Source organism: Natrix helvetica (assembly GCF_964273705.1).
Source record: "Natrix helvetica genome assembly, chromosome: 7".
NCBI lineage: Eukaryota > Metazoa > Chordata > Lepidosauria > Squamata > Natricidae > Natrix > Natrix helvetica.
Window position 1 is genome coordinate 40254875 of NC_138558.1, and position 22435 is coordinate 40277309.

The following is a 22435-nucleotide window of genomic DNA, read 5'->3' on the forward strand; positions in this document are numbered from 1 at the left end:
ATTTTCTTAAAGCCAGCCCTTTACTGATGTACAAATAAATTAACCAAGATTGCAGAAATCACAGTTTCATTTAATTTGATTTCTATTACAAATGTTTTGAATGAATTAAACCTTGACAGATATATTGCCACATTGTTTCTTCTTTTTCTGAATCAGGTTTTCTAGAAATAGTCCCATTAAACAGAAATCAGTTGGGTAAAAATAAATAAAACATTTTAAAGAGCATAAAGATTTCCAGAATTAAATTGAGAATATTCACTCACTACTTCACTCTTCCATAAAGGCTGATCAGTTTTGCTCTGGCTTAACATTTATGAACTAGGTAAACAGCTCATTGCTTATTAGAGCTGATTAATATGGCCACTTTATGATTGCAAGTCTATTTTTGAACTAAAAAGTTATACATAACCATAACTGAGACCACACTCACTTCATGGTGCCATATGTTGCATATCAAAAACATAATAATACTATATTATAAACAACGTAGTACCATCATGAGCAGTCAGTAAAGACATTTTAATATTCCAGGAGTGAGAAGTTTGGACACTCAAAGATTTTTGAAATCCAAATATCAAATCAGTCAGCAGGATCATGATCAAAATTAGGAATAATGGTCAGGAGAACTGAAATCCAGCAGCCTCTAAAATGTATTCACAGTCTTGGCTATATGTATTTATCAAAGAATACTCACTAGGAATTATTTTTAGTAGATGTGTATAACATTATATGTATTAGGTTTCAGAGAAAAAGAAAACATTAAAAGATGAGAACTGTATATCCTTGGAATCTCCATAAATAGAACGTTCTTGGTTGTTTTTGTTTGTTAATGTTCTGTTTAAAAAGTTAAATTTTTAATTTTCTAAATATAATAAAATCTTAGTAGTCGTGGTCTTTCCTATAATACTTCTGCTAGATTTTGGAGGAAAAGTATAGTATAGTATAGTATAATGCATTCATTATGTTTAATAGGTCTTTATATAACATTGATAACTTTGACTATTAAAGTTCTCTGAAAGAATAGTGAAGAAATAATACATTTCTGAAAGAGAAAACATAATGGAGCCCATTTTGTAAAATTCCCATTGAATGCTGAAACATTTTGTGAGTGAATGTTCAAGCCCACTTAGATGGTGTGGCAAAATGCAAAATAAAACAACTTCACCAAATCACAGATATGAAAGTGTTCTGGTTAAGAGTAAATGATCACAGCTTGCACATATTTGCCTGACATTGTGATTATACTCATGATAACTGGTGTTATCTGAAAAATAAATTTTATGTGTGTAATTGTTGATCATACATGGTTTTTTTTGGGGGGGGGGTTCCCAAGCCTTTCATTTAAAATGTTTTCTTTGTACTCCAGTTTGCAACCTTGATGTTTTTTTTTTAAAAGGTTAATTCAGATTTCAAGGTTTTTTTCCCATAGATTCAGAAAACATATTTTTCTCAAATTGGAATGTTTATTCCTAGTTAACAACTTTCCTTGAATGTTTTGAGAGTGTTGCTACTGGTGCTGCTATGTCAATAGTTATTAATCTATTCCCAGGGCCTCCTATCAGATTAATGGATGGTGAGAATAAGAAAGAGGGCCGAGTGGAGATCTATATTAATGGCCAGTGGGGCACAATTTGTGATGATGGATGGTCTGATAAGGATGCAGCTGTGGTATGTCGACAATTAGGCTACAAGTAAGAGATCAGTTTTCAGAGATCAGAGCATAATCTATCATTTGTGCCAGATTAACACTTTAACATATTGGTATTTTCATATATTAAGATAACTGCTGTGTTTTTTCCTTTACTGTTTTGTCATTTTAATATTGTCTTAATAGTAAAAACAAGAAATAGAGATTGCTTGAATGTATGTCTACTCTGCCTGTCACTACACAAAATCATCAGCAATCCTTTTATCTCTCACCCATTTATGCCCTTCACATTTGTACATACGTACATTTAGTATGCGTGTGTGTCCAGAATTAAATGAAGTTAGCAAGAACATCCATACGCACAGAGGAACTTAATTACAGTTCAGTCAATTGGTGTTCCCAAAGAGTGTGGTCCAAGTGACTTCTAAACTCCTATCAACTTGTCATTTCTTCATCTGATATATTATGCATTAATTTCATGAAAATGTTATTTAAAAGGGATTGCTACAGCAAGGATTACATCCCCACACACCCAGTGGTGGGATTCAATTTTTTTTACTACTGGGTCTGTGGGCATGGCTTGGTTGTCATGTAAGTGGGTGGGCATGGCTGAGTGGTCATGTGAGTGGTGGGCATGACTAATTCAATGTCACTCCCACTGAGTCACCCCTACCCCAGTCACACCTACCCAGGTTTTGTGGCTCCCTTTCTGTGGGAAATGGGTAATGTGACTGCCAACTTGCTTGGTCTCCTCCTTAGGAAATTTCTCCTTAGTCCTTAGTCCAACTCACAATAAAATAGCACAATGAAATAGCACTGTTCCAATATTTAGAATAGACTAGAATAGAATAACAGAGTTGGAAAGGACTTTGGGGGTCTTCTAGTTCAACCCCCTGCTTAGGCAGGAAACCTTACACCTCTTCAGACAAATGATTGTCCAATCACTTCTTAAAAACTTCCAGTGTTGGAGCATTTACAACTTCTAGAGGAAAGTTGTTTCACTGATTAATTGTTCTGTCAGGAAATTTGAGGGGCTCCTACAAAGATGAGGGAATGAATCTATTTTCCAAAGCACCAAAAGGCACAACAAGAAACAATGGATGGAATCTAACCAAAGAGGGAAACAACCCAGGACTAAGGAGAAATTTCCTAAGAGTGAGATCAATCAACCAATGGAATACCTTGCCTTCAGAAGTTGTGGGTGCTCCATTACTAGAGGCTTTCAAAAAGAGTGAATTACACCCCAAAAGATCAGTGCCAGGTACCACTAGAACAATGCAAAAAACTTAAAACAGCCATTCCTCTTTTTTTAAAAAAAGTCAACCCCAAAGCAAACACAGCAGCTGAGAGGGAAACTAAGAGAAGCTGAATCATTGTCCCCTCCTGTATTTTTCCCCCCAGGAAGAAACAAGAAGTAGTGAACACTTCAGCAGCTATAAAAGGTCTTGGGAAACTCCAGGGAGTATCAGTTGATCACATAAGTGTTACTTAATACTCTTTATAATGAAAATGTTTGTATCTTGTCCTTCTTCCTGAAGGCAAGAGGTTAATCCCATCCCTAGATAGGTGATTGATGGATTTCCCTGCCCGAATCCTATCAGTTTCTATTGTTTATTAACTTCAGTGTGTATTGGCTGTATTCCAGCTGCAACTGTTAAGTGGAGCTATTAACTGAAGGGAGGGAGGGAGAGAGAGTGTGTGGTGGGGGTGGGGAAACCTCTTGCACTTTACTTTTCTCTGAACTGCATAAGCAATTAACTAACGATTCAGGCAAACCAGTGAGAACCAGTTGAATCCCACCCGTGCACACGATATGAATGTTGTTTAACCCTCTAATTTTTTTAACAACTTCTATAATAGATGGTTTAATAGAGAGATGGGAAGGAGGAGGAGCTTCCGGAGGAATGGCGGTCTGCCGTTAGAGCTCCGTAGATCCGCGGGGCTCTTTCCAGGGAAATAGGAGTGCTGCCGGTCCCCTTTTCCACCATGGGGACTGGGTGTCCAGTAAACAGCTACCCTGGTCTCTTTTATGACCCGACTGGGTCCCCCAGGGTAGCTGGACGATTGGAAAAAGCGTGAGGAACGAACTGGTGTGCAGCTGATGAGAGGCGCCGCCCTGAGAAGCTGCAGAGAGGCCGTCTGCGTTTGGAGTTGATTGAAGGAGAGGCAGACGGCTGGGAAATGGCGGCGGAGCGTGCGGAGGTACGCCGGTGTTGGCGGTGCCGAAACTGGACCTGAGGTTGGAGGCTGGTGATCTAGGATCGATCTGGGATCGTGGATTGTGGCGGCGACGGCTGGAAACGCCGGACGCCGACTCCCTCGGCCTGCTGCCAGCTGTGAGAGGTTTGGAAAGGCTGGGAGGTTTGGAAAGGCTTGGAAATCATGTTGGCCGAATTTGAGAAGGTTGGAGGCCGGCCGGGACTTTTGAGGCTGGCGAAGACTGAATGGGTAGGCCGAGAAGGAAGCTGGAGGCCGGTAGGAGCGGCGTTGGGGCCTGGAATGGTGGTTTGGGAGCCAAAATCGCAGATGCAAACCAAGGCAAGGATTAAATGCCGATGGCCTGGTAGGAGTAGGGCTGCGATTCAGGAGGCTGTATAGAGACCGGGGGGGGGGGCTTTGTTGGGGATTGCCAGAAGGCCCTTATCACCAGGCTTGGAAGAGGAGTTATTTGCCTTCTGCCGGTTGCCACTCTGATTGCACCCCACCTACCCCCCCTGCTGACTATTCATCAACAACTGCCCCTGATTACCATCTGCGTGAGCCCTGGAGGATTCCTCCCTATCCTATGTGACTTACTGCTGATTGACCATCTGCCCCTTGCCCATTGCCAATTACAGTCCAACTACCCCTTGCCATCCACCATTTACCACCCACCAGCCCCCACTTCTCGATTATCATCCAACCAACCTACCACCATCACCCCCCCCATCTAAGACTAATGACTGGACTATTCTTTTTCGCTGCAACCATGCTTTTTAAATTATACTGGACTATGACATCTTCAGCACAGACCCTAGACCCCGACGAACTCTTTTAACACTCTATGTATTTAAGGTCAGACCTGATCCTACTGCGGGAGTCCCCCCTCTCGCAGGTGTGGCCCTCCGCCCTTTCGAGGGCCCACCTTGATGACGAATTTATTAATCTCGAGAGGTGGAGGAAGCGGAGACTTAGGGGGTTTTTAGTTAGTTGTTTTTTTAAAATTTGTAGGGGTGGGGGTGGGGTTCAGGGGTTGTGAGGAGGGTGGGTCGGGTCAGGAGCGATGAGAGAGCCAGGTCTCCAGGTGTGGTCGCAGGGAAGGAGCGGAAGGGAGGAGGAGGGGGAGGATATCGTTCCTATACAGGGCTCTTTAATTCCAACGGTCGCAGGGAGGGGCAGATACGAGGACAGATTAAGAACTTAGTCGGTTGGGAGACCGTGGATGCTGGTTGCACCCGGTCGCTTGTACCAACCCCCGCGTTCTAGGTGGTCAAGAGTTACAGACCCAGGGCCTGAGGCTGCTGTTATGCAATGCGAGGTCCGTTGTTAACAAGGCCCCCCTCATTTACGATCTAATTTTAGAGGGGGAGCTGGACCTCGCGGGAATAACGGAGACCTGGTTGGGCCACGAGGGAGGTCTTCCCCTCGTGGAAATGTGCCCACCAGGCTACCAAGCATTTCACCAGCCTTGGGCCCAGGGAAGGGGCGGTGGGGTAGCAGCAATTATTCGGGAGGACTTAGAGCCGAGGGAGTCCACTGTGCCACAGACGTCCGGATGTGAATCCCTTGTTGTGAAATGGGGCCCTGGGAGACAGTTGGGCCTGCTGATAGTATACCTGGCTCCTCGCTATAAATCAGCGGCCCTGCCTGAATTCCTCGAGCGGATCGCATCGGTGGCGGTTGAGACCCCCAAACTTTTAGTGATGGGGGATTTTAACCTGCCATCGGTGGGAGAAGCATCAGAGGGGGTTCGGGAGTTCATGGCTTCCATGACAGTCATGGACCTGACTCAATTGATTCAGGGCCCGACACACGAGGGAGGACACACCCTGGACCTTGTTTTGTCTCTGGCCAGTGGTTGAGTGATCTGGGAGGAGGGGACTTAACCATCACTCCCCTGTCATGGTCAGATCACTCACTCCTTCGACTTGACTTCCCTGGTGCTACCTCCCGCTGCGGGGAGGCGGAACCGGAAAGCACTAGATGGTTCCGCCCCAGGCGCCTGATGGAACCAGATAGGTTCCAGATGGAGCTTGGGCCACCTCCTGTAACCCTGACCCGCCCCCGGGTAGAGGACCTGGTAGTCACGTGGAATAATGCGACTACCGGGGCCTTGAACCGGGTGGCGCCTTTGCGGCCTCTCCGGCGGCAACGATCCACCCTGGCCCCTTGGTTTACCGAGGAGCTAAGGGTGATGAAATGCCGCAAGAGACGTCTAGAGAGTCGTTGGAGATCCTCCCGTTCCGAATCTGATCGAACACAGGCACGAGCCTATTTAAGGACGTACCTTGTGGCATTGAGAGTGGCCAAACGTCAATATTGTGCCACTCTCATTGCATCCTCAGAGAACCGCCCTGCCGCCCTGTTTCGGGTGTCCCGCTCCCTCTTGTTTCAGAGGCCGCGGGAGGCCCCTCTACAGGGCAGGGCAGAGGAATTTGGGAAATATCTGCAGGATAAAATCGCTCAAATCCGGAAGGATTGGGTCCCTGTCAGTGGTCCAATGGAGACGTCCGTGGCTAGTCTTGAGGAATCGACCTGGGAGGAGTTTGACTTGGTTGCCATCGAGGATTTGGACAGAATGCGTGGACGACTGCGAACCACCACATGTTTATTGGACCCGTGCCCCTCCTGGCTTGTACTGGCATCCTGGGAGGTTACACGAGACTGGCTCCTGGGCCTAGTGAATGCTTCGTTGAGCGAGGGGTCTCTTCCGGCCGCCTTGAAAGAGGCGGTGGTGAGACCCTTGCTCAAGAAGCCTTCCCTGGACCCTTTGGAGCTGGCCAATTATCGTCCTGTCTCCAACCTTCCCTTCTTGGCGAAGGTTGTAGAGAGTGTGGTGGCTTACCAGTTTCCACGACATCTGGAGGAAAATGATTATCTAGACCCGCGCCAGTCCGGCTTCCGCCCCGGTCACAGCACGGAGACGGCCTTGGTCGCGTTGGTGGATGATCTCTGGAGGGCCAGAGATAGGGGTTGTTCCTCTATCCTGGTCCTATTAGACCTCTCGGCGGCTTTTGATACCATTGACCATGGTATCCTGTTGCGCCGGCTGGAGGGGTTGGGGGTCCGGGGCACCGTTTTGCGGTGGTTCGGCTCGTACCTTTCCGGCCGGACGCAGCGTGTGTTGGCAGGGGAGGAGAGGTCGACCCTACGCCCCCTTACTTGCGGGGTACCACAGGGGTCGGTCCTCTCGCCACTCCTGTTCAACACATATATGAAGCCGCTGGGTGAGATCATCCGTGGTTTCGGGGTGGGATATCATCTGTACGCTGATGATACTCAGCTGTACATTTCCACCCCGAACCACCCCGAGGACGTCGAAGTGATGTCCCGATTGGTGGAAGCCGTACGGGTCTGGATGGATGACAACCGACTCAAGCTCAACCCCTCCAAGACGGAGTGGCTGTGGGTACCGGCTCCCCGGTTCAGCCAATTTATCCCATCTTTGGCCATTGGGGGCATTCAACTCGCCCCCGTGGAGCGGGCACGCAATTTGGGCATCCTCCTGGATGCCCGGCTGTCCATGGATGACCATGTGACAGCCGTGGCTAGGGGGGCGTTCCACCAGGTCCGCCTGGTGCGCCAATTGCGCCCCCTACTGGACCGGGACGCCTTACGCACAGTCACTCATGCGCTGGTGACGTCCCGCTTGGATTACTGTAACGCTCTCTATATGGGGCTTCCCTTGAAATGCACCCGGAGGCTACAGTTGGTCCAGAATGCAGCCGCGTGGGTAATTATGGGGAGTACTAGGTACTCCCATGTGACACCGTTCCTGCGCGAGCTGCACTGGCTTCCTGTGGTCTATCGGGTGCGTTTCAAGGTTTTGATAACGATCTTTAAAGCGCTCCATGGCTCAGGACCTAGTTACTTGCGGGATCGTATTCTGCCCCATACATCCCTGCGACCAATCCGCTCGCACAGAGAGGGTCTCCTCCAGGTGCCGTCCACCAGACAGTGCCGAGGGGCGGCGCCTAGGAGTAGAGCCTTCTCTGTGGCGGGCCCAGCCCTGTGGAATGACCTCCCTCCGGATATTAGGAATACCTCTGACCTCCGCTCCTTCCGTGTAAAGCTCAAGACACACCTATTCCAAGCAGCTGGCCTGGCTTAACTATGATCTAACTATATCGCTCCTGACGGGTTTTTTTATTTTTGTAATTTAACTGTATTTATTTATTTAGGGGTTTTAAACATTGTGATTTTAATTGTTTTTATTCACCAGCTCACCTCCTCCTTGTACACGTCTTAGTATACGTCTTGTTATATGTATGTCTTGTCTAGATATGTACGTTATATGTTTTATTGTACACCGCCCCGAGTCCTTCAGGAGAGGGTGCGGCTAAGAAATAAATATTTATTATTTATTATTATTAGCATAGAAATTAAATTAATAATTAATATTTCTTTGTGTTAAAGGTTCTTTCTACTAAGAAGGTAGAAAACATATCTAAATTAAACAAGAGAAAAGCAATTATGCAAATAAACATCTATTTTTAAAAAAAAGACTTCTCCCAAACTACGTTGCTCGTTTTCTGTGCTTGATCTGTAAAATTAATTCCTTACTGTACTAATTTCACACTCTAATGATTTCTTAAATGTGATTGGGCTGACTCAAAACTGAATCCAACTTTCTTCCCTAAGTGTTTTAATCATTTTTTAAAACAATAGCTTCTCCTGTTTCTAAAAGTGTCATTTAATTTCAAGACATTATTGTCAACATAGTATAATCTATGTTGAAATAAAACAAAAATATTTTATTTACACACTTTTTGTTGTATGTCCAGCTGGCTAAAGAAGAAGCATTCATCTATAGCAGGCAACAATAATTCCACATGGTTTTGCGATCACAGTTGAGTTTTAGACAAATTGGACCAGACGGCCAGCATAGATAAATATTTTATGTGGAAGCTAACCCTGGTCACATCACCTGCTGAAAGCTTTGCTTTTCAGTGCATTAGGCCTTTGGGGTAACTATGTTCAGACAAATGGGAAAGGGGGCACTGTGTCATGAGAAAAATGTTGGGTTACAAGTAGGAAAAATTAGCCATATGTGATCTAATAACAGAGTCAGAAGAAATACACATAATGTATAAACAGAGTGATTTAATGTATATACTATTTCCTTCATATATGTTGTGTATATGATAATTCTATTCATGAAAATTCACATTCCCTTTCGGGAGAGGGGGCGGTATATAAACGCTAATAATAAATAAATAAATAAATACATAGCTTATTAACCATAACCTTATTTAACACACACACAAACTCTTACATTGCTGCCTGCATTTCATCATCTTTTTAAAGTCTATTATATATGTGTGTGTGTGTGTGTGTGTGTGTGTGTGTGTGTGTTACAACCCCTGGTATGCCCAAATATGGGAGGGAGCTCACTACTCCCCCTTTCTGTCCTTCGGCTCACTAATTCTTCATAGAAACATTATATGGTTACCTATAGTCTTTGAAAATTATTAATATGCTAAATAAAATAACCATTTGAAAAATAATGTTGTAATAAATTTTTCTCATCTAATGGACAGTGCTAGCAGAGATGGTGGAGGAAAATTACAGATGTTTAGTGATTCATGTGAAATAAGAATTCTGTATCTGTTGTTGCCATTATGATTTATCTTAAAAATTGCCCAATGTTTTGCCCTCCAGAGGTTTATCACGAGCAAGGACTATGGCATATTTTGGGGAAGGAAAAGGTCCCATTCATGTGGATAATGTGAAATGCACAGGAAATGAAAGATCCCTTGCTGATTGCATTAAACAGGATATTGGCAAACATAATTGTCGTCACAGTGAAGATGCTGGTGTCATCTGTGACTATCTTATCAAGAAATCATCCAGTAGTAAAGGTGAAATGAGCATAAAGTTCAATAATTCTCTTTTCTGTAAATTGTAAAGAAATATTGGGGAGTATTTGGGTTGTTTTTAGGAGGGAATTGTTTGATCATTTTGCAGTACTCTCTGTATCTACTGTTTGGAAAATTTAACTTCTCTGCTTTGAGCCCTATTCAGATTCTCTTGCTTCGGTATGTGGTTTAAGAATATTGCATCGTCGCCAAAAAAGGATTATTGGTGGAAAAAACTCCTTAAGGTAAATTACAGATACCGATTTAAAAATCACAAAGCCATGCTTCCCTTTCCCTGGCTCCCCTACATTTGTGTAGCACCATACTATGATTGCACCAGGCATACCTATGGCCTGGCTTCCAAGGAGTGCAGAAAATGTATTCAAACTATCAGGATCTGAGCTCTGTTTCTCCAGCCAGCTGAAGGAGTGCATATCCCCTCAAGAGACAGTTCTTTCTGCCAGTTCCCAGAGATGAGAGATAATCCTCTCAGCAGGTAACAGCAGCTTTCAATCTTTCTTGCTGTTTCCCCACTGACTTTCTGGAGAAGTCAGCAGAGAAGGTTGTAAATATCTATCATGATTGCAGGGCATTTGGGACCAGTCTTAAATGTGAATAGGTTGCAATGCTCCTAGATGACCACAAGTGTGTGTGGCTTGACATTTTGCAATGGCCCAAAGTGCTTATAAGCCATAAGAAATGTTTCTGAGGGAGCCATAACTTTGAATAGTTAAACGTTAGACAACCAATTGAAAGTCAAAGACTACATGTACATCAGTGATGGACACTGTTGGAAGACCAGAAGGATCAGGTTAGGGACAGATGATCTCAGAAAAAATCTAGGTGATGTGTTGACACCAACTTGGTGATACAAAATCAATCAAATATAAAAGAAGAATCTAATTCATTAACAGAAGATGCACCTGGCTTATACATGAAAATCTGAGTCTGTGGAGTGAGAACATACCATTGCTAGCTAAATATTTACTAGGCATCTTCTATAATTGCTAAAAATGAAATTTTTATATTTGGAAGAAACAGTCATGTATGCAGTGTCTTAATTTAATTTTCAAAATGGCACGTTGGGTTGCAATTTCTCTAACACATGACTGCAGAGAGTCCCCAATTTTTGGTAAAACATTAGATGCAATGGAAGAATTGCAGAAAACAGATATGAAGTCTCTCTTGTGTGAGCAGAATTCCATAAAGTATTTTTGGTTTTTTTTAATGCAAATCCTTCAGAAGTATACCTGTTTTTTAAAAAAGGTGGAGCATGGAGAAGAAGCTAAAATTAACGAGGTATACCTTGAATATGATGACAGCTGTGCTTATCAATATCTATTCTTATGCATTATATTAATGATGATAAAAACCTGTATAACTGTTCACTTTTCTATGTGGAACATTCTCAATTTAAATGAATGTGTCATATATTAAAATAATATTTTTAATTCATTTATAAAATTAGCAAGTGTTTTCACATGTCTCAGTATCTGTCACTCATTATTTCCACTAATCTAAATCCCTAAAGGACCATAACGTTGCAAACCTAACTTGCTAAAATGCTTGTTTGTCGTCCCCCCCCCCCCCAATAAGTAAGGAGGTGTGGAAAGAATGCTTTGATAAATTCAGAATAAAGTGGTTGGACAAGTTTGTTTGTCCCGTTTGTTGCGAGATGGACTACAACACTATTTTGTTTGCACTCAGACAAATACATAAACATATTTTTATTTTTAACTTTGGAACTTTCATATTAATTTTATATATATATCTGTTATTTAGGGGTGGTTGGCCATGGCAAATAGCTTTGCGCATTAAATCATCCCATGGAGATGGAAGACTTCTATGTGGTGCCACTCTTATCAGCAGTTGCTGGGTGCTTACTGCAGCACATTGTTTTAAGAGGTATTGTTGCAAAATTTACAGAGGAGTGTGTTCGCATGATAATGCAGAAAGACAAAGATAATAAAATATATGGATTCTGGATTTGCTCTGAAACTGCTGTAAGAAACATTAGCTAAATTCTTAAAACACATACAATTTATTATTATTCCACATATTTTTACATTGCTTCTGGGATGCCTTCATTATTCTGAAAAGCTTGGATTGACTTAAATATATGAAAATGAAGGAATGGAAATTGAAAGGCAAATCAATAAGTTTGTCTGTAGATATAAGTCAGCTTTCTCCAACTAGGCACTTTCTGGATGTCTTGTGAATACAATTAACAGATGGAAAATTTTTAGAAGACGACGTGTACTCATCTAGCCAGAAATGAACAAACATATGATGTATAAATCTGTAACTCTGCAAACAAGCAGAAAAAAGAGATAAACATTCAAGCTTTCCCAAGCTATGTTACTTGTTCCTGAACCTGAAGGTCAATATGCTGCATAATGGTGCAGTGGCTTTTATTACTAAACGTATGTTTAAGTTTCCAAAAACTATATATAGTCAAGGCATTAATGATACCTTGCAGAATTTTGCTTCCATTTAATCAGTTGATTGAATCTAAGAACTGTTAGCAAAAGGTAAATTAACCTGACACTTTCTACATGTAGCAAGCAAGTGTTAAAAGAAATAACTGTATTGGATATATTGAACAATTGTCCAGCACAAATGGTCAGTTTTTGACATTTTCCCCACATGATGCCTTACGTGTAAAATAATTTTATTTTATGGGAAGATGCATTCTTTATGAAGAAATGTGGAACAAGCATTATGAAAAAAAACCTGTCAATTAAACAGCTATAAACAGCTAATTATTACCCTGACATTGTTCTTTTGGTAAATTCATGATCTCTTATCTTCATTAGCATGAGAATCTGTTTATTAGGATATTTCAACATAGGTAAAAAAGAAGATATTATTTAATATGGATTACATATATTCATACTACACAAGGACATTTTTCTAAATGTAAGTTATTGAAATGATTATTATTCCTGCCTTTTTAGGTATGGCAACAATACTCGAAACTATGTGGTACGTGTTGGAGACTACCATACATTGGTACCTGAGGAGTATGAAGAAGAAATTGGAGTACAAGAAATTGTACAACACCCAGAATATAGGCCTGATAACAGTGACTATGACATTGCACTAGTAAGGTTGCAAGGGCTTCACGAACAATGTACTCGTTTTAGTGCTCATGTTTTACCTGCCTGTTTGCCATTCAGGCGGGAGAGGCCACATAAAGCTTCTAATTGTTACATCACTGGTTGGGGTGATACAGGTAAGATCGTGGGTTGTGGGTTTTTTTTTTACTTTTAATTGCTTAGTACATTAGGTGATTGTTAAGTATAATAAATATATACCATTTCTGAGACCCTGGAAAGAAGTGATTTAAAGGAGCAAGGGCAGGAGATTGGTGGTTCTGCTGAATCACATTTTTATCAATGTGGCCTACCTATCCTAGCCCCCTATTAAAGCCAGTTATTAGATCCTTACTCATAGGAAATCAAACTTTGTACCAGACCTCCCGGAATCTGAAACATATCTTAGGGATCAAGATAGTATAAGAAATATATACTGTGTGTGTGTGTGTGTGTGTGTGCTTGTTTGTGTGTGTGTGTGTATGTATGTATATATATAAATTGGTTCAGCCAGTCTTCATCGGTGTGATGCTAAACTACTTTGAATTTGCCATTTTTTCATTGTTGCTATCTCAAATACTTCTATAGGATAGCTAAAAATTTAATTCAGGTAGTCCTTGCTTAACAACCATTTGTTCAGCAACTGTTCGAAATTATGGCAATGCTGATTGCATGGTAGTTTCGCCAGATTCATAAAGTTACTGTTGTTGCAGCATCCTGATGGTCAAAATTCAGGCTCTTAGCAGCCTTCCTGCATTTACTACTACAGGAGAACCAACTCCCTTCACCTGCCTATTGCCACCTTCAGTTCTGCTCTTTTAGCTGCTTCTGCAGTTCCTGCCATCCCCAGCTATCTTCTTCCTCCTGGGTTGATGAGGCACATTTAATCTTGCGCTGTGCAAGGCAGCTGCTAAGAGGCCGCCTTCCCAAGGCCACATGGACCCCTTGTCCAATTTGACAAAAAGGCAGAGATGGAAGGGGGATAAGCAGGAGTGAATTGCAGAGGAGGCAGTCCCTTGCATTGCAAGGCTCAGAAGGACAAAGTTGGAATGGCTTGGATCGGAACAAGTCCTCAATTAATGACAGTTGGGATTTGGTTAATGAAGGACTGCTAAGATTGTAGTTGCTAATTGTTCGTGTAACATCGCACTTTATGACATTGCATAGTGATATAAATTCCAGCCTGAATTACTGTCATTAATCAATGATTTCTTGTATGGTCAAACTGAAACCTGGCTAGTTTAAAATTACCTATTTTCCTCTACCACCCCTGCTTCATCGTATTCTGCCACAAAGTTAAACACCATCAGGCATTTTGAAACTTCTTTATAATGCATGCATTCTTCAAATTAACACTTGAAATGGAACATTTCCATTGAACCCTGAATCAGAAACTTGAATCACCTCACCCTGAATTTCAAACTGAATCAGAATTGACGTAAACTAGATAAAAAATTGCTGATGGAAATATTTCCTAAATTGTGAAGATACGTGTTGCTACTAAAAAGGCATGCTAAGTTTAAATACAAGACTATAAAAGTACAACTTCCTATTAAGCTTATTTCTGTTACTGTAGCAAATAAGAAACACCAGAAACTTTTATCTTTCAAGCTGTTTAAAAATATTCAGTAAACATCTATTTGTTTTTGCAGTATTGTGTAATGCTATGTTCTTGATATAAACAAAGACATTACTGATGTCTGATCTGTTTTGCTAATATTTCAGTTGTTTGATAAAACAAAGTTTTAAGAATAAGGATTTCCTTAATATTCGGTATTTTAATTTCAATATTTTCCTATCAGGTAGAGCCTACTCAAGAACATTACAACAAGCTGCTATTCCTCTTATTCCTAAAAGAATTTGTGAAGAACGATATCACACAAAATTCACAGGAAGAATGCTATGTGCTGGTAGCCTCCATGCACAAAAACAGGTAGACAGCTGTCAGGGAGACAGTGGTGGACCATTAATGTGTGAACGACCAGGAAATATCTGGGTTGTGTATGGTGTGACTTCCTGGGGGTATGGGTGTGGAGTCAAAGACTCTCCAGGTGTCTATACCAAAGTTTCCTTTTTTATACCTTGGATAAGAAGCATAATCAAACTATGAATGTCCTTTGTTGCACTGGAGAAATGCATTTTTAATGGATATAAAACTTTTTGGACATTAAAATAGTTCATCCTAAAGTAATTTTGATTGAACATGTAATTCTACCAAAACAGTAGATTACAACTGCACAAATCAGCTCATTCTACATAGATCCTCTTACATATAGTATTTTTATCTTTTTGTATTGTGACAAATTTTCTACAATGAACTGTATCCCCTACTAGTTTCAAATAATGAATTTTTAACTGACTTTATACTGTTTATCTTTATAGTGAAGTTATCCTTCCCTCATTTCATTATACATGAACAGTTGAATAAAATATCTTGTAAAATGTAAAGATTGTGTAATATGTATTTATTAAATTATGGTTTTCAATGCAACGGGTAAAGGTAGGGTATAAACAGGTTAAATGTCCTTTATCACAATTCATTTTAAGTATCTACTAAAATTTTATTATCATATAAAGCACTTTACTTTTATGCTGTCATCCTATAGTTTTCCATAACTTGTTTTCTGCTATTGGAATAAAAATCCTATACTTTTCAGCCACTCTTTCAAGTTCTCAGTGTGCTAACAAACAATACTTGTTAAGTTTTAAGTGGCATTCTACCTCAGCTTTTTACAATCGTTGACCAATTTTTAATTACAACTATGCCCAAATTAAATGTATCAAATATTTAACGCATCTACAAATTAATTTTAGAAAGTATATTTAACCTTGCAATTCTGGATTCTTTATTTTTTGTGAATACGATTAATTTGTCTAATATTGTCTAAAACTAAGTAAGACCTTAAAAAATTCTGCTCCTAAGGTAGTAAGTACTTCATTAAGTACATGCGAATATTATTAAAGTTTATCATCCGAATGCTGAATTGTTGACATAAATACCTCAAATGATGTCTAGTTTACACTACTACTGAATGTAATATCATACCATAGTGGGATTTAGAAACCATATTTCAATTTTTTTTCTATTTGCTGGCAGAATTGTTTTACAGTTTATAGTATTATAAACTGTAGATATAAAATATTTAATGAAATGAAATGTGCTACTTATGGATTCTTTTGAATTCTGACAGTTTTCTGTAGATACTGAGTTTTTTGTATCTCAATATTATTGAATTATTTTAATGATATATGCAACAAGGAAATCAGTGCGCTGGTAGGATGGTAGTTTTTCATTAGATAGATGTTCTTGAAAATAGTTGAGGCAATTTGTGAACTTAACCAAGTCAGAATGCATGTATTTTATAAGACATAACAAAACAAAGGACATATTTCTTTTAGGTTAACTGTTCTATCTCACAGCCTTTATATACAGAAATCTGCTCATGGTAGAAGACAATTTATAATTAATTTAATATTTCAGTTTTGCTAAAACCAAAACCTCGTCTTAATGATTAAATTTTTTTTTGTCTTGAAATGTATCACCACTGATAAGTAGAAAACAGGCAGGTGACTGTAGAATACATTTTGATACAAGGGATTTTTCCTATCTTTTTCATTAGAAATTTTCATGAGAAACATTTTATTATGCATACAATAACTTTATTGTCATTATGAATGTACACTAATTGGCATACATTAAAATGAAATTTCATTGTATACACGTCTCAAAGGGCCACCTGCAATACACATTACATAAAAATGACAAAATAAATAGAATAAATATATATACCCACATATATGACACAGAGGAACAGCAGTCTAGTTCGTATGTACACATGTACATGGTGAGAAAAATGAATGTTGCAGGTTTACCAGATGGATGGCATAGGGAACAAAACTGTTATAGAAATACTTTGAAACCTCCTCCCAGAGAGCAACAAAAAGTGATCATAAAGTGGGTGTGTGGGGTCTCTAACAAAGCTTTGAGCACATAGTGTTTATAAGCAATATCCTGAATAACGGGAAGCGAGCTTCCTATAATCTTCTCGACTCTCCTTATGGCTCTCTGGATGGACTGAGGCATGCTGCCACCAAACCAAACAGTGATGCAGATTAAAATTCTCTCAGTTGCTCTGCAAAAAATGGGTAGGATAAAAGGAGAAAGAAGTGCTCTCTTCATCTAACGCAGGAAATGCAGATGCTGGTTTACATGCTTCACTAAGGATAACACGTGGAGAGACCAGTTCAAATTGTTAGTTATCTGCACCCCCAGATATTTAGTACTACTGACCACCTCTACAGTTGCATTTTTTTTTACATTATATCAACAATATATTCAATCATCTTTTATGCAACTTGCAACAATTACATAACAATTGCAATACAGTTGCATTCTTGATACTGAATGGAGTATGACTGCCTTTCTAAAATTTACCATGACCTCCTCTTTTATTAACATTTAGAATTATAATCAGGTTACTTTTATTGAATCAGTCCACCAGAGCCTTTACCCTATAAACATCTTCATTGTTGTCCCAGATAAGACCCACTAGGCTTCCATTTTATACTTGTAACTATTATGAAAATATGACCAATGGAGTTCACAAAGTAGTTAATTCAAATAAACCAAGCAAATACTTTTGTTACTATTTATAATTCCCACCTACCTAATGATCAATGTAGCCTTTCCTGACTAACCACACAACCCTTTTTGTTCCTTTCATTTTAGTTTTTACAGTTCAGGATAACTTGCGTTTTGCTTTGTTTGTCAGTTAAGAATATAGGCAGATAAAACTTAAATTTAATACCTTCTAAATATTTAGAAATCTTCAATGTTAATCCTTTTCTTAATTACAGTTTGTACATTACAGTAATATTTCCAGCATTAATAAAGTGTAATCTTTGAAAAACTCAAATTTGTTTTTAATTTCACTGAAAAAAAACTATATAGGTTTTTTAGGGGCAACAAACCTAAGTGCTTCCTCATCTACTTGTGGCATTTTGGATTTCCTGTCTTTTTCTCATTCTTTAGTTTTTCACAATTAGCCAGTGTTGGCTAGATGCTGCCAAATGGAGCTTCCATATTAATATACTGTGATAAGAATGTAACAAGCTAAAGAAATTTGCAGCTTCTCAATTTACTTATGCCATCAGTAGCCTTCCTTTGCTTTCAGCTATTTGAAAATATCTGACTTGTCTAATTCATTAAGATATGCAAAGTTTTAGCTCAACATAAATCTTTTTTTATGCTGCCCATCAAGGTGTCTCTAGGATAAAAATTAATTTTTCCATTTTTTTCAATTCTAAAAATATGTGTTTTATACCAAGAATTCAAATGTCTGGAATACTTTTCTGCTTATATTTAGCGAGTCTTTGTTTGCTTGTTCCCACTTTTCAAGCACTTTTGAATATACGTCTCTTGCAAGAACAGCTGCTGGGTAGTTTCTAGTGTCATCACTACTTTGTTCTCTTAACAGTAGGCCATATCTGAGAATGTCTCACTCGCAGTGTTGGGAGTTCAGAGGGCAAGTCTCTGCCAGGCCCAATTAGGTTGCTCATATGAGTGAATGTTCCAAGTCTTTTTCTTTTTTTAGATTCCATTAGATCAGTTATCTCCCTCACAGGAAACGAGGCCAGAAGTATTAACTCTGACAAAATAGTGTTTAACAAAAAGAGAAAGCAGCTGAACCTGTGAAATGAAATAAATAATATGTTAAAAAGTTATTGTTTTTATGTAGTTATTTACCAAGAACATCTAAATTATATTAAAGTAACCAAAATACTCTTATAACCCCCAAGATATGTCACAATTTTTGAGCACCCCTAATGTTTGGAAATTAAAAGTTGAAAATTTTGAGATGCCATAAAAAAATCTGGGAGGCATCAAACCCACACAATACCTTTAGCAAAATTATTGCTTTTTCTTCACAAGCCCCATATAATATGATCTATTGGAATATACAATCCCCAGAAAGATCCAAGACAGGTTCAACTCAGGAGGTCCCACTTAACAACCCACCCAGAAGAAAGGGTTTAGGAATAATTCTCAACTCTTTGCCTACGCTGAACAAACCTATTCATATTAGATGAGAAATGAAACAACCCTGAAGGAGATTATCTATCTATCTATCATCTATCTATCTATCTATCTATCTATCTATCTATCTATCTATCTATCTATCTATCTATCTATCTATCTATCTATCTATCTATCATCTATCTATCATCATCTATCTCCTTCAGGGTTGTTTCATTTCTCATCTAAATGCCTACGGTATCATGGTGGAATCTCTTCCCATGCTCATCATTCATTGTCCCACAGTTCAAAGGGAAATAGTCTAAATGCCAAGTGTAAGAAGTGAATTTTCAGTGACATGTTTGTACCAAGTGCTTTATAGGATCTAAGCAAATTTTCTACCTTGTTTTTCATAGTTCACAACAGAGGTTGCCCTGTTGTAATCTGGAGCCCAGTAGCTCTGCATTACTCTTAAATCCTGACCAGGTCAATTAGTTCCATCTTTGAAATTAGATGTGGTTCAGGAAGAGCATACGGTGGTCTAAAGTCTGGGTCAAGACATTGATGGCCCCTGATTAGTTGCATCCTGCTCATCATAGTCTAAAGGTGATTTGGAGGGATCTGAAATTGGCCATGGGGTACGAGACAGTGTAGATGGAATGTTTGGATATTCTATAGTCCACTTCTTTCTTGAGATCCCTTTTGCAATTGGGGCAACCATGCAAACACAGCAGTCACTATGATTGGTGGGCTCTCTCCACACCATTAGGACTGTGAAAGGCCTTTTTTTTCTTGGACTTTTTCTTGTTTAGCCAAAGACACAGATAAGTTGCATTTGTAATGCACAAGGGGCCCAACTCTTGTCCTGATCTCCTATTTGGTATCCAAAATATAGGGCTTATAACTATATTTATTTTTAAAAAATTATGATCGATATAAGGTTAATTATGCCTATCTGGGCTGATACATTGCTTTAACTATATCAGGTTTATTTCTGAGAAGATATACAGCAAGCTCTTATTTCTAGGAATCATTACTGGGAATCCAGTCATACAAATTGGTATCTTCAGAATCAGAGCAGCATGTTATATCTATCCCGCAAAACGGGGAAAAAAATCACATTTACAGTCCAAGTTATTACCCGTTTAATTTACATACGTTAAAATTATTTTTCATAAATCATAAAGATGCCAATTAGCAAAAGGTGTTACCACTCTCCCCCAGTACCTTTCTCAATGGTTAAAACTGCTTTTCAAGCTCTTGACAATCTGCCAATTAAAATTCCCAAAACTAGTTTTAAAAGATCAGTTTCATATTGCAGATCTGCAGGAAGCCCCTTGAAACATTTGCCCAAGTTTAACCTCATACGGTTTCATGCTATTGTTACAACCACTTTTGAAACTTAAAAACAAAACAAAAAAGGCAGCTTTGTAAGATATTTGCAACGACCATCTTCCGTCTCCAGGGGCAACCTCTCATGCAGGCCCGCCACCTCGTTTCCAAAGCAAGCACGCGCGGGCGCACACAGCGAAGCTGCATAGGATTATACGCAAGAATGTGACTTGCCCAAGTCAGAGTCTCCCCCCAATGAAGTGAGGGGAGCCATGCCAAAAAGCAAGGCGACGGTTGCTCTGCCATGAGTAGGAAGGGAGGCTGCCACCCTGGCAGGTCCCATGGAAGCATGGCGTCCCGAGACACGCGCGCGCAAGAGGGGGGGAGGGGAAGAAGGCGGAGACTCGCGCCCTTCACAACGTACGGGGGGAGGGGAGGTCACGTGCGGCCTTCGCTGCTTCCTGAGGAACCGACCGTTAACCTGCTTTGCCAGTCCGAAAGCAAGCGGCTCCTCACAATTCCTTCATAGCCCTCCAGCCCCACGTCTCCGCTCTCTCGTGACCGTCCTCGGGCGCCTCTCCGTTCCCCACTTTACATTTGCTCATTCGTCCGTTGGGAAGGGGTTCTTCATAATCGCCCGCCATTTTACCCAAGGGTTTCGCCGCCGCCGCCTCCCCACACTCCAGCCCGCTTTCCTCGCTGAAGCTCAACCTCAGAAATAAAAAAACCGGCAGGGCGCAAGCGCCGCAACTGTTCAGCTTTCCCCGCCTTCGTAACAACTCTAAAAAGTTCCAGCAAATTGACTGGTATATTTTACTACGGCGTGGGGCGCTTATTCAAACGAACAGCCTTACCCGTGTGAGACTCATTCTTCCAGGGCAGGACATTCCCTTATTGCCCCAACAGCAGCCAGGCTCTTCCTACAATCGAAAAGAACGAGCCAACCGCTGTCCTCGCCCTTTTATCCTTGGAGGTAGGCCACGCCCATTAGGGGCGTGGTGGAAAGAGGGCGGGGCTGCAGGTGCTTCCTCGCGTTCTAACTCTGCGACCGCGTGACCTGTTCCAACTGCCCTTCTGTGCGTCGCCTTTGCGGTACCGCTGTTGTTTCTGCTCTTCTGCTTTTCCCAATCCTAATCCTAGGTTTAGTACCCTGCCAGTCTTCTCTATTTATTGTACTTTTGCAAATCCTCCTGGTATTCTTTTCTCTCTCTCTCTCTCTCTCAGCTTTCCATACGCTCTTAACTAATTTAAATGATCCACAACACTACTTTAAATTTGTTGATTCAAATATTTAACAATTGAAGTTAAAGCTTTTGATCACAAGAGAAAGATGACTTCATATGGCACAAATAAAGCCTTGATCTTCATTCTGTAATGTTTATGAATTTGCCAGGAATGAAATACAACCAATTTCGTTGTATTTAAATACAATGACAATAAAGATTATACATGCATTAAATAAATTAACCAAATTTTGACGATAATTGGATTCAAAAAATGATTAAAAGTATTCCATAATTTTTATTATATTTATTAATTTAAACCACACTTACATTTTTAGCTTTTTTACATTTTACCTTAATATGCAATAAAATATATTGCAACATGTAAATAAAATTTTCTTTGTTGTATAGTGACTGGTCACTAAGATGCATCAACAATTACACAAAACTCTTAGTTTTTGCTGCCCCTAGCTGTCATGGATTTTTAAGTCAAAATTTTATTATCATATTTCTATTTCCTCTTTATTACTGTATAGCCTCTGGATTCTTTGCTGTTAAAATTGGAAAGCCTTATGTAATGACATTAAGTTTCATTTGTTACAATGTCCAAGACATATTTCTAGGAATAAGAAGATTCTGAATTCAAGACATTTGAACTATAGTTCAAAACGTTTGAACTATTCTACTGATTGACTCTGCCTAAAATTAGTATCATATTGAGAAAAGGCAGTTATTTCCTTAGGCGCAGTCTCCTCAACAATAAACACTTAAGTATATTTACTTCTAAAGGAGAAAATTATCATGCAGAAGGATGAACAAGATTATGCCAATTGGCCTTTCCTATAGTTCTATTTCCCAAGAACCCTTAACCAAGTATGTGAATCAGAAAAGTACATTCATGAAAACATAATGCACAATACTGAAAAAACAATGTAATTTCTTTTAAAAAACATATTTCTATGAAAGCTCTTAATTTCAATTCTGAATTTAACAGGTTAAGCTCTTTTATGAAGATTAGCTGATTAGACTGTCAAAATCAGTCCAGCTATTGTTTATTCCCATGT

The 22435-nt window shown here is 39.9% G+C and overlaps 1 protein-coding gene and 1 long non-coding RNA gene across 2 annotated transcripts in view; one reads left to right on the forward strand and one right to left on the reverse strand.

Moving 5' to 3' along the window:
* PRSS12 (serine protease 12) overlaps positions 1-16744 on the forward strand; it is a 44543-nt gene extending 27799 nt beyond the window's left edge. Inside the window, exons 8-13 of the mRNA XM_081959570.1 lie at positions 1550-1691; positions 9509-9708; positions 9872-9950; positions 11488-11610; positions 12663-12940; positions 14603-16744. Coding sequence (XP_081815696.1) covers positions 1550-1691; positions 9509-9708; positions 9872-9950; positions 11488-11610; positions 12663-12940; positions 14603-14910 — 1130 coding nt within the window. The 3' untranslated portion in view covers positions 14911-16744. The remainder of the gene's footprint in view (positions 1-1549; positions 1692-9508; positions 9709-9871; positions 9951-11487; positions 11611-12662; positions 12941-14602) is intronic.
* On the reverse strand, positions 15249-21126 carry LOC309395383. Its single transcript, XR_014175898.1, has 2 exons — positions 21003-21126; positions 15249-18489 (listed from the first exon to the last, which is right to left on the reverse strand). It is a non-coding gene; the product is annotated as an uncharacterized lncRNA (long non-coding RNA).
* Positions 21127-22435: the final 1309 nt, after the last annotated feature.